The 13066-nt window shown below is 38.3% G+C and overlaps 1 protein-coding gene across 1 annotated transcript in view; it reads left to right on the top strand.

The window, feature by feature from the left end:
* Nucleotides 1-380: 380 nt before the first annotated feature.
* Nucleotides 381-13066, top strand: part of LOC139933770 (mitochondrial carnitine/acylcarnitine carrier protein-like) — a 35788-nt gene continuing 23102 nt past the window's right edge. The window contains exons 1-3 of the mRNA XM_071927974.1: nucleotides 381-528; nucleotides 1923-2061; nucleotides 3805-3971. Of these exons, the coding sequence (XP_071784075.1) occupies nucleotides 3876-3971 (96 nt within the window). The 5' untranslated portion in view covers nucleotides 381-528; nucleotides 1923-2061; nucleotides 3805-3875. The remainder of the gene's footprint in view (nucleotides 529-1922; nucleotides 2062-3804; nucleotides 3972-13066) is intronic.

The following is a 13066-nucleotide window of genomic DNA, read 5'->3' as shown; positions in this document are numbered from 1 at the left end:
GAAGATTTAGAGTTCATTCAAGAGTCAATGAATAATTTCCATTGCTGAAAAGCTGTGAGACTATAAGTCTCAGTATTTTTCTTGTATGTTAATTATTTATCATCTCCCTCTGTCTGTCCAGTACTGCAAGAAACTCCTCACGGGATATATAAGTTGCAGGTGTGGTGTGGCAATTCAAGTAGACAAAAAATAGTGGTGAGATATGCAGACGACCGAAAGTAGCAGACGACAAGGCATAGTTTTCTGTCAAAAAGAAAGCTTATTACGTCACTGCGCGTTTATCCAATGAAATCATGGTATCCAATGAAATCGCTGGTTCTAAAAGTACGTGCATGTATTTATATCCTTACCCTTTGCGGATAGACAGGGGACCAGTCATTTTATTATGCACGCGGCACACGTGAATTTTACACTTGTTCTGTTGATATTTTCTTTATGCACAGAGAGAGCTACGAGTTGGCCAAAGTATCCCGATATATTGAGCATGGTGGGGCAAGGAGCTATTCAGGCGTATGAATGAGGAACTCTGTAAGTACAAAACTTGTCATTTAAAGTTGAAGTTTTACTCAAAGAATTACTCAAAATAGTTGCGATAGCATATAGACCCCCCTCCCGACGACCGGCAGCAGACCGGGAGGCCTTGTGAAGCTCTGCGCACACAACTAAACGACCGAACTTGTCAAACCGTACAATTTCGACCCATGTTGACAGAATAGTCGCCAGATTTTCCCCATTTTTACCACTTTCGAAAATCATGCCACAAGTTCTAAGAACATGAAATTCATCCTCGATGTCTATTGAATCCATTTATAATACCTAAAAACACCATTGAGGAAATATTTGGAAGAAACGGGACAAAAACTTCCTAGCACAGCCCAGAATAAAGACCGAAATAAAGAACACTGACCAAAGTTGAGATTTAATTCAAACACGTGGGTGGGCGGTGGAGGGAGGAGGGTTAATTACGTTAGTTATCGCAACTAATTTAACTTCAAAAGTCCTCCACATTTCGAAGATGGAAATAAAATACATATTTTCTGACAGCCTCATTGTGGGGGATTGGACACAAATGGGGCCAATTTCCTGAATCATGAATGCTCGCCCGGCAGTGCTGTGCAACACTTCATTAGTTTTAAAGGCAGACAACTGAGAGTGACAGTGCCACTGCACAACCGGCCGGGCCCAATTTGATAGAGCTGCTTAAAAGTCATGAAAGCACAAAAAGTTGCTGAGCACAACAAAATTATGCTCACCAGAATTACCAACAACCTAATGTGGGATATTTTCCGTGCCCTGCCACCACTTTTTCACCCATTTTTACAAAAAGGTATATCTTTGAGGTTAATTAGATACTGTATTATTTCATATCGAATGAACAAGTGATACAGAAACTTTTTCCTACCATGTCTCACATATACAACTTGTGACTGGGTATCCTGTGTATGTTTCTGCTGAGCAGGTAATTCAGCAACATTTTCTGCTTAATTTAACCAGCTCTATCACATGAATTATTGATATGAAATTGGACCCAGAACTAATGATTGGTGATAGCTTACTCCTTACCTTCAAATCTCTTTAGATAATGCAGTTTTTAAAATCCCTTTTCAGCTCCTTTTATGTGAGTTTGTTGCTGATTCTTCAGTGCCTACGATGTAGACAATGAGAAACAATATTTTGATTTAAAAAACAAAACCCATCAATACACTACCTCTAGCTAGACCCCTAGCCCAGGTTGGACTCCTCCGCTGTGAAGTGGCACGGACTGACGTCCTACAACTGTACCAGGGCTATCTAAATCCCCTGCTCTAGCTAGATTATCTATTCTGTGTTGTCATTGCGGGATGTAACTTGAGTCTAAGTAAGATAGTTCATTGTCAATTTAGTGTTTGTCCTAATTTTTAATGAATAATCTAAATCCACAGACAAGCTGGGACACCAGTTGACTATGAAGGGTCAATACTTTACAGGGAAAAAATGCAGTGGAAGGAGAAGGGGAGGACCCTCATGGCCATCAAGAGGAGGAATGGACAACACTGTGGGTCCACACTATGTCAGACTGAGGTATGTCTAAAGCTCCGCCATTCTTCATTATGGGTGACTACTCTTTAGTGTGAAAGCCCTTGCCTCTCTCACACCATTGTGTCCCTGGTTCGATTCCCTTCAATGCTAGGGCTATAATGAGAGAAGAGTTATGTGTAGCCCTAATCACTAGGCTCCTTTCATTTGTACAACATGTACAATATGTAGTTTACAATTGAAAGGAAACTGATTAGGGCTGAGTAAGTTGTGTGATAATTTTATTTTATGACAAACAAGTTTTTCTCTGGGCCCACTGGTTTGCCTTCTGGAAAAATCAAACACATTGATCTCTGGCAGTGCTCTTTGGTAATATAATGGGTCAATGTGGCTGTCTGCCAAAGGTGCATTTTATGCATGCCTGAGACTCGAACATGTTGTTGTAGCCACATTCAGCTTCTCAGCCCAATCTAAGCTGGTAGGCCGCATGTTTGGCCTGCCCATGTTTAAAACTTGCATACTGTGGAGAGCTTGAAACCTGTCGTGCAAGTTCAACACTTAAGCAAGGAGCTATTTAACGCTAATCTGTCCCTGATAGTGGAGGTTATCTGAGGCTTCACTTCCAGACTTGTTCCCCAGCTCTAATGGTGACTTTGAATGTTTTAAATTAGCAGAAATGTTTTTTTCTTTTAATGAGAACCTTGCAAGGTTGAGTTGTGTCATTGGCTTGGTCCTAATTAAACCCTTGTAGTATTAGATCATGGGTTTTTACAGGCCAGTACTTGTTTTGTTGTATTATTCCTGCATTCTCATCTAAAATCTCCCTATGACTCTGCTTATAAATGATCACACCTGTAAATTTGATGTGAGAGTCTATAAACCTGTGAAGAAATATATCTAAGGGAGCTTCATCTCCAGGCTAAAAGAATGTTCACATTTTCATGCCTCGTACAATCCCACCCATGTTTTTTGTTAAAAGGAAGTTACACATTTGGTAATTACTCAAAACAAACATTAACTTAAAAACTGACTTGGTAACGAGCATTGGAGTGCTGTTGATAGTATAAAACATTGTGGGAATCGACTCCCTCTGAAGTAATGTAGTTTTTGAGAAAGAGGTAATTTCACACTAAAATAATTAAATACTTCTAGCTACAGTGTAGAAAGTCTTTTATTCCTATCTGAAAGCACACACAGAGTGTTTTTTCTTTCATCATTTTCTTGCATCTTCGATGACCAATTAAGCCCAAATTTTCACAGGCTTGTTGTTTTATGCTTATGATGGGATGGGAAACACCAAGTGAGAACACTGGTCTTTGACAACTACCAAACGTGTACATATATCCTTTAAGCTTGTCTTTGTGGCAGTCAGTGGGTGCATTGGACTGATCTCTTCATTCTTAATAAATTGATACAAATTTTGGAGTATAACACTGTAAAGTGTGTTGAACAAAGACAAATTTACTGGAGTGGGAGTTGAACCCATGACCTCTGGAATAATTTAACAGCACTCTACAGTCTTCTGATTGTCATTGGCATCCTAAACAAAGATGTTGACAAAATAGGGAGACCACCAACAACATGGGGCTAGTATTTAGCTTAGTTTATAGAGTGATGGCATGTTAGTCTGGAGCCATTAGTTCAAATCATGCCCTAGTAAATGTTTTTTGTTCAACCCCCAAAATGGTAAATTGTATGAATTTTTATGTTTTATTTGCTCAAATTTTAAGGAACTGTGTTTGGTCATCAATCAATATTGTAATTTTTGATTTTCTTTTATACTTGAAGGTTAAAAGAAACGCCTGAAAGACAATTTTGAGGAGGAACGTGGTAAACCCCAGGGCCATGCTGCTCGCTGGATGCTGCTCACTGGATGCTTACTGCTGAGACATCAAGGTCTGAATCAACATGCTGACTTTATTCATTCTGCCGTCATCAAGACAGTACAAAACAAAGTGAGTTTCGTTCCAATTCTTTTAAATGTTTTCATACCTACAAAAAGCATAGAATGTTATCCTATAGTGGACAGTATACCACACACACAGCTAATCACGGCTAATGAAACGCAGCACCCCAAAGCTGTTTTGTTTCGCTTTAAAACTATTTAGACCCCTTAAGCTCAAAGAGGTTCCCTCAAAGGATGACCTAACATTGGCTGAGAATTATGATAAAAAATAGACCCAGTACAAATGCATTAGTATCAGTAAAATGACTGGGAAATTTATTTATAAGGTCTTCAAATTCTTTTCCTTGACCTTTATTGCTATTTCTATAGTTGTGTCTTTACTGTAGGCTACCAAGAAAAGATAATATTTTGACAATGTCATGATACATGGAATAATACGTCGTTTATAAAGTGGATGAGTCTTTTCTTTTGCAATGTCTGGAGTTTGGCTAACAAGCGATTGGCAATAATTTGGCTATGGCCTTCACTGCAAAACATACTGGACAACAATCTTTATTAAATATGCGATGCAATTTTTTAACTTATCAATCATCTGTTAAAGCAGACAGTGTTTTTCAGTGGCTCTTAACTTCTAACATACCTTGTAAACATAAGTAATAACAATGTCCCGGGTCCTCCAAGGACAACACTTATTCTTAACTCTACTGTTTTAAAGGAGCATGATAGTATTACAAAACTCATTGCAACAGGTAGTCCATAACATTTCATTCTCTGTGTAGCTTCCCTTGCACCTATTAAAAAACACTTATATTGCATCTCCATCAAACTTTTTGTAATCCCTAAACCTATTAGTTTTGTGTGTGGCTACTTTTTAAACCTAAATCAATGTGTATATTTTGTACACCATAGAAGTGGTCACTAAGAGTTATCTTTAATAGGTGTTAAGACAAAAGATGAAAAGAGTTATCTTGGCCACAATCACATGTTTCTCCGGTACCGATCTTAAAATGAGATCAATACGTTTAGACTAATCGTTTGTGACCTGTGTATACATTAATTTAAATGATTGGTTGTGTTCATGCTGGGCAGAACGCCAACACACAAAGTGATGCTTGTTATTAGGGACCATGACAAAAGATTGTGGGCGCATTCCAAAGACTACTGAAATTAGCAGTTCACTGTAAGGTAATTTGCTTCCCGAGCTATATGATTTAAACAGTGGTACATTACAGCTACAGCTATTTTGTATGCGTATTGGGAGTTACATAACACTGAAATGGATGGCTTTGATTGTCATGGTTATGCTTCAATCTATAGAATTCCAAATCCGTATTGTTGCCAAGCTAACCGGTTGGTTAATGGTGATCTGGTATGCCTTGGTTCATTGTATAGCAAACCAAGGAAATGCGAACATGCTGCACTCTATAGAAGCCTCAACAATAGCCCGTTTGCCCATTGCAGTGAAAATACCTTCTCAACCACGGGCAGTAACAAACATATCAATATAAGTTCTTGCTATTAGCTAGTGCACAGCCCCCCCCCCAAAAAAAAACTGCCTGCATAAAAATAATTTGGGAGTAACTAACTCGCCCCCCCCCCCGAGTCAACGAAATTTTGATTTGCAACAAAAAGGAAGAAAATCCTTTACAATGTTCGTAAATAAAATATGAGGAAATGAATTTATGAAATAACACGTGTTTTCTTATTACAGTTTCCTGTAAAAAAAACTTTAAGCGATTCCCAAACATTTTTACTTTAAAGTATTTGTAAGGTTTTTCTTTACTGACTATTCTACTCAAAACCATTCAAAATCGTTGAGAGGTTTCTTTTCATTTTCCTGTGGGTAGTGGTCGTAGGTAGTGTCAAAACATTGCAGACAATACAGTTCAAGAAAACCACTCACAACCTATTGCTTTATTTTTTGGTTTGTGTAATAGAGACGTTTTGTCAAAGACAATAACAAAATCACTTGTCATTTATAGGTTGTCTTTATGTTGATAATGTCATGCATTGACCGCCGGACAGTTTTTAAAAGCGAGTCATATATAAAGTAGATATTCGATTGTGCCATTGAGCAATCAATCATGTTTGCGCCAGGTATAAAATTCAATTACAGAATTAAAGTTGAACAACACTTCATCAAAATGCTTGAATCCCTATACCAAATGAGAGCAATACATTCAGACGAACCATTTGTGACCCGTTTAGACATTTAATTCAAATTAAAATTAAAATTAAAATTTAAAACTACGATGTTCTTAGTTTTGGATGCCTTTGATTGTCATGATTATGCTTCAATCTATAGTATTCCGAATTCGTGTTGTTGCCAAGCAAACCGGTAGGTTAATGATGATCTGGTTTGCCTTTGTTCATTGTGAATAACACCAATGGCAAACCAAATCATGTCTGCACCAGGTAGTCCATAAAATTAAATTATCCGTATAAGCTATCCTTGTTCTTACAGAATTAAAGTTGAACAACACTTATTGTCCCTTAAAAAGGCACCTTCATCAAAATGCTTGAATCCCTAAACCAAATATTTTTATGCTTGGCTACATTAAAATCTAGATGTTAGATATATTATTTAAAGCAATATTTTTTACACCATAAATAAGTAGTCACAAAGAGTATGTTTCTCGGGAACTAAGCTTAAAATGAGATCAATACATTCAGACGACCCGTTTGTGACCCTTTAGACATTTAATTAAAATTAAAATTATTTAAAAACATGCTGTTCTTAGTTTTGGTTGTGTTTTAAGCTTTAAATTGCAGTGGTCCAAACATCAGAACTTTAACACACAATGCTTTTTAGGAACCATGACAAAAGTTTGTGGGCGCATTCCAAAAAATGGTCCTTCCTGAACTTTAGGATTTCCACAGTGGTACATTACGGCTAAAACTATTTTGTATGCTGAGAGTTACATAATACTAAAATGAATGGCTTTGATTGTCATGATTATGCTTCAATCTATAGAATTCCAAATCCGTATTGTTGCCAAGCCAACCGGTAGGTTAATGATGATCTGGTATGCCTTTGTTCATTGTGAATAACACTCTATAGAAGCCTCCGAACACAATGGCCAGTTTGCCGATTGAAATGAAAATACCTTCTCCTTACAGTGGGGTTTAAAACATTGCCCTGCAAAGAAAATGTCATTTCTACACGCTGAGAGGCTAACTCCGCCTACCCCGCCTCGACGAAACTTTAATTTGTAACGAAAAGGGAGAAAATCCTTTAATATGTCCGTAAATAATATGAGGAAATGAATTTCATTACAACATGATACTATTTATATAAACAAACGTGTTTTCTTATTAAAGTTTCCTGTAAAAAACTCTAAGCGATCCCAAAAATTTTAACATGTACTTTTCACTAGGTTCAAAGTATTTGATCATAAGGTTCACTAAGGTCTTTCTATTCCAAATCGTTGGGATGTTTCTTTTGTAAAAAGGTTTCTTTACATCCCTGTAAGTCTTGGTCGAACTGAGATCTGTCAAATCATTGCAGACAACACGTTGTTTAAGTGTTATTCATTATTTAATCTCTCATAACCTATTGTTTTATCGGAGTTGGAGTAATATAGAGACGTTTTGTCAAAAATAACATCAAAATCACTTGCTGTCTAGGTTGTCTTAGTTTATAAACGGCATAAATGGACCGCCGGACAGTTTTAAAAAGCGAGTCATAACATTAGATATTTGATTGTGCCATTGAGCAATAAATGTAGTTTGCGCCAGGTAATCCATAACATTTAATTATCTATGTAGCTACCCTTGTACTTTTTTAAAATGAACAACACTTATTGTCACTTAAAAAGGCATCTTCATCAAAATTCTTGGATTCCTAAACCTATTTTTTTTTTTATGTTTGGCTTCTTTAAATCTAAATCAATGTGTATTTTTTGTACACCATAACTAAGTGGTCACAAAGAGTATGTTTGTTCGGGCACTGAGCTTAAAATGAGATCAAAACATTAATTAGACGACTCGTTTGTGACCTGTGCAGACATTTAATTTAAATGAAAGTTATTTGAAACTAATGTTCTTCTATTTGGATGTGTTTTACGCTTTATATTGCAGTGGTCAAAACATGCAGATATTCAACACAGTGTTTTTTAGGGACCATGACAAAAGTTTGATGGGCGCATTCCCAAAACTGGTCATTTCCAAGCTATATGATTTCCCCATCAGTGGTACATTACAGCTACAGCTATTTTGTATGCTCACTGAGAGTTACATAACACATAAAATGGATGGCTTTGATTGTCATGGTTATGCTTCAATCTATAGAATTCCAAATCCGTATTGTACTTTGCCAAGTACCGGTTGGTTGATGATGATCTGGTATGCCTTGGTTCATTGTGAATAACGCCACATAAAAAAACAACGAAATGCATGCACTCTATTCAGAAGCCTCCCAACACAATGGCCAGTTTGCTGATTGAAATGAAAAAACCTTTTCCTTATACAAACATTTCTATAAGTTCCTGCTAGTGCCTGCAGAGAAAATGTCATTTCTACGCAATAAGAGGCTAACTCCACCTCAACGAAACTTTAATTTGTAACGAAAAGGGAAAAAACCCTTTAAAATGTTCGTAAATAAATGAGGAAATGAATTTCGTTACAACATAATACTGTTTATAAAATAAAACATGTTTCTTATTAAAGTTTCTTGTAAAAAACTTTAAGCGATCCCAACAATTTTAACAACATTTACTTTTCATCACTGGGTTCAAGTATTTGTATTTAATAAGATTTTTCTTTACTGACTATTCTACTCCAAACCATTCAAAATCGTTGAGATGTTTCTTTTGTAAACAGGTTTCTCTACAATATTCCTGTGGGTCGTGGCCGTAAATGAGATCTGTCAAATCATTGGAAGAAAATCACTCACAACCTATTGTTTTATCCGGAGTTTGTGTAATAGAGACGTTTTGTTAAGGAAAACAAATCACTTGCCGTCTATATGGTTGTCTTTATTTTTATAAACGTCATACATGGACCGCCGGACAGTTTTAAAAAGCGAGTCATAACAACATGCGCAATAATGTGTAGTTTGCGCCAGGTAGTCGCTACCCTTGTACGACAGTATTAAAGTTGATCAACACTTATTGTCACATAAAGAGGCTTCTTCGTCAAATGTATTGAATCCCTAAACCTTACACCGCGAACACCATTATCCATAAATAAGTGGTCACTAAGAGTACGTTTCTCGGGCACTGAGCAGAGATTAAAATGAGATAAATACATTGATTAGACGATTCGTCTGTGACCCGTGCAGACATTTAATTTAAATGAAAGTTATTTGAAACTTATGTTCTTCGTTTTGGTTGTGTTTTACGCTTTAAAATAGCAGTGGTCAAAACATGCAGATATTCAACACAGTGCTTTTTAGGGACCATGACAAAAGTTGGATGGGCGCATTCCAACCGAGCTTTAGGATTTACACAGTGGTACCGATACAGCTATTTTGTATGCATATTGAGTTACATAACATTAAAATGGATGGCTTTGATTGTCATGGTTATGCCTCAATCTATGAATTCCAAATCCGAATTATACTTTGCCAAGTATACCGGTTGGTTAATGATGATCTGGTATGCCTTGGTCCATTGTAAAAATAACCACATGGCAAACCAAGGAAATGTAAACACACTGCACTATGTAGTAGAAGCTTCCCAACGCAATGGCAGTTTGCCGATTGCCAATGAAAATACCGTCTCAACCAGTAGCACTCCGCCCACCCCGCCTCGCCGAAACTTTAATTTGCAACGAAAAGGGAAAAATCCTTTTAAGTGTTCGTAAATAATATGATGAAATGATATGAATTTCATTAGGCTACAACATAATATTATTTATAAAATAAAAAACGTGTTTTCTTATTGAAGTTTCCTCAAAAACTTAAAGCGATCCCCAAAATTAAAACAACATTTCCTTTTCACTAGGCTAAAGTATTTGTTTCAGATTTTTATTTACTGTCTGTATTCTACTGGGATGTTTCTTTTTTAAAAAGGTTTCTTTACATTTTCCTGTGGGTCGTAGTTGTAACTGAGATCTGTCAAACCATTGCAGACACCAAAAGTAATATTAATTATCACAACCTAGTGTTTACTTGCTTCCCGAACTTCCAGCAGCGGAAATTACAGCTACAGCTATTTTGTATATGTGCATACTGAAAATACTGGATGGCTTTGGTTGTCATGATTATATGCTTCAATCTATAGAATTACAAATCCGTATTGTTGCCAAGCAAACCGGTAGATTAATGATGATCTGGTATGCCTTTGTTAATTGTGAATAACATCACATGACAAATAAAGGAAATGCGAACACGCTGCACTCTATAGGAGAGGCCTCCCAACACAATGTCCCGTTTGCCAACTTAAACGAAATTACCGTCTCAACCAGTAACAAACATTTGTAAAAGTTCCTGATAGCTATTATAGCGTATGGGCCTCAAACAGCTGCCTTCATAGAAAATGTCATCTCTACACGCTAAGGGTAACTAGTTTGGGCCGAACTAGTGTGTAAAAAATGACGAATTTAATTGCATTATAACAAAGCCTTATTATAAAAAATAAAATAAAAAGAGATTTGAGATTTTGTTTACTGCCTGTCTACTCCAAACCATTCCAAATTGTGTGAATGTTGCTTTTGTAAAAATGTGTGTTTATATTTTCCTGTTCGTCGGTAGGCCCCTGGTCGCAACTCAGATTCGTCAAATCATTATACTCTTGTTCCAGTAATATAAATGATTTAATCAAAACCTGATGTTGATAATAGGACTTTGTAGAATAGAGACCTTTCAAAAGCATCAACAAAATCACTTGCCGTCTAAGTTGTCTTTATGTTTATAAATGTCATACATGGACCGCCGGACAGTTTTAAAAAGCGAGTCATAGTAGATATTTGATGGTATGGAATCTTCGAAGAAAACCACCCCTGGTTCGAAGAGAACCAACTCGTTCTTGCCGGTGAGAAGCGGAAACTCGCCGCTCGATTTCATTGACCAGGATGGTCCCACTTGCTTCATCGTGGCCCCTCTGTTGACAGAAGATCTCTTCGGTGGTGAATTCCTTGCGGGTTTCCATGCCGTTCTAGGCGGGTGAATTGCTCCTGCTGCCCGTGGGGAGACAACATCAGGCACGCTCTGCGACCTCTTGCGGAAGAGTATAACGTCGTCGGTGCCGTCACTCGTCGTAGATCTGATGACTTTGAGGTCGTTATCTGGTGGTCCTACTGGTGAGGGGTGTACGGTCGGAAAGTTGGGCACCGTGGTTGGTCTTAAAAGTTCAGTTGATGTTGACCGGTCCAGCCTCCTACGGGCTGCAGACATAGAGCTGAGTGAGGAAGCGATATTCCTCCTTGATGCTTCCATGAAGGATGTATGTGGCATCTCATCAGTGAGCCCAAGCGTCTGGTTACTATGGGGACTAATTTGAATTTCAGATGAATCCTTTGCAAGTTGTGTGATATCTGCTTCGTGATTCCCGACATTTCTTATCTCAGGTAGTACAGGGTTCTTTTCAAAGCTCGACCCGGATTGAACTTCGGTCAGTTTTAAACTGCCTCTCCTTGTTGAAGGAATGTTTCCGACTTCTACATTTTGATCTACTCTTTCAGTGTCAACGCTGACTCCGGACTTAAAGGTTTTTGAGTTACGTGATGAAACACTTGTGAATGTTTTTGGCATGTTGTGGTCAAACATGTCCAATCTAGACGGCATGCTGGTTGGCCCACCATCGTGGGATTTAGAGGGTGAACTTGCGGTACGGTCGTCCTCGATACGGGAAGGGTTCGCCTTGTCCACGGATCGCTTTTCAGGAGAGCTGAGGGGTTTATTTGTCACAATAGTTGAATAGTTGGACGGCATTGGTTTCCTTCCACGTGTAAGGTCTCTGCGTTCAGATGCCGCGCGTTTCTCCGACTCTCTCCAACCATTGCAGGACTCACTTCGATGTCGCGTTCGCGGCGTATCCCTGACGGTTCGACTCGTTGTCTTCACGAGCCGCTTCTCCTTCGAAGAGGACCAATGTTTGGGGTTTTCATCTCTAAACGTTACTCCATTTATCCCATTGGACAGGACGTTATCCGAATCGTCGTGGAATTTGCTGTAAAAGGAATGCATTGTTGGCAACAGTATACATCCGTTAACTTCGCAAACCCCTCGTTACCCGAAGTGCAACAATCAAACGTGTGTCCGTGCTGTTTTAGTTCCAATGAAAGGGCCCTCGTCCTTGCGTTATAAATAATAAGATGAGTGGGTGTATTGTTTTTTTCATTTAAGTTTCAATCTTTCACATCGGCACATCGTCTCATACGTTAATGTGATGAAAAGTTCATCTTCATGTTGAAAAGCTGTGATTTGTGTGGCTTCATCTGCTGGTCTTTGTGTACAGCACTGCTGGTCTTCATCGCTGCTAAGCCATGGAACGTGATCTATGTTCCCAACGAAGAGGAGAATCTCAGCTACCGATTGAAGCGATGGTTGCCTCGGATCTCAAGAAGGGAGTCCAAAGTGAGTTTTCAGAACTGTATGGAACTATCTGACAAATCCCATCAGACTGTATTTCCTTGATGAGAAAACTTCCCAAGTCATTTTCTTCGTCACCACAAGGAAGTTAGCTGTGCTTGTTGTAAACATATAATGGCGTGTTGCTGTTACTAATAGCACAATGTTAAGTCGTGTCTTTCATCTTCTCGCAATCACGGTTTAAATCCCTGCCGTCAATATTGACTTAGAGCCCCGGCAAGTCTCGCCGTAAAACGCGGTCGGAGCCGGTGGGGGCTTGAGGCAAACACACTTCCACAAAGGAACCAGTTTGTTTGCTTCTTTTTACACCATGTTTGATAATAATAACACGGTTTGCTTTGTTGTATACGGACAAATTCTCATTTTGAAACAGTACGAGTTACTGTCGTACTCTTTACTGAAAATTTATGAATAATTATCAAAGTTTTTATAAAAAGCGAATTAGAGGAGAGCAGACCTACGCTCGTGTTTTGCCAGGCCGTCATAGTTGATACAACCAAAGAGTTTGGTACAACAATCCTTCCTCTCGCCCCCACCTCCCATTTCCTTATCCCTCTTTCAACCAGCCCCACTTCGGGCGATTGCCACTCGACTTTTCTTTTTAAACAATA

Source organism: Asterias amurensis, chromosome 2 (assembly GCF_032118995.1).
Source record: "Asterias amurensis chromosome 2, ASM3211899v1".
Taxonomy (NCBI): Eukaryota; Metazoa; Echinodermata; class Asteroidea; order Forcipulatida; family Asteriidae; genus Asterias; species Asterias amurensis.
Note: the sequence above shows the minus strand (reverse complement) of the source record. Positions and strands in the feature narration are given on the sequence as shown.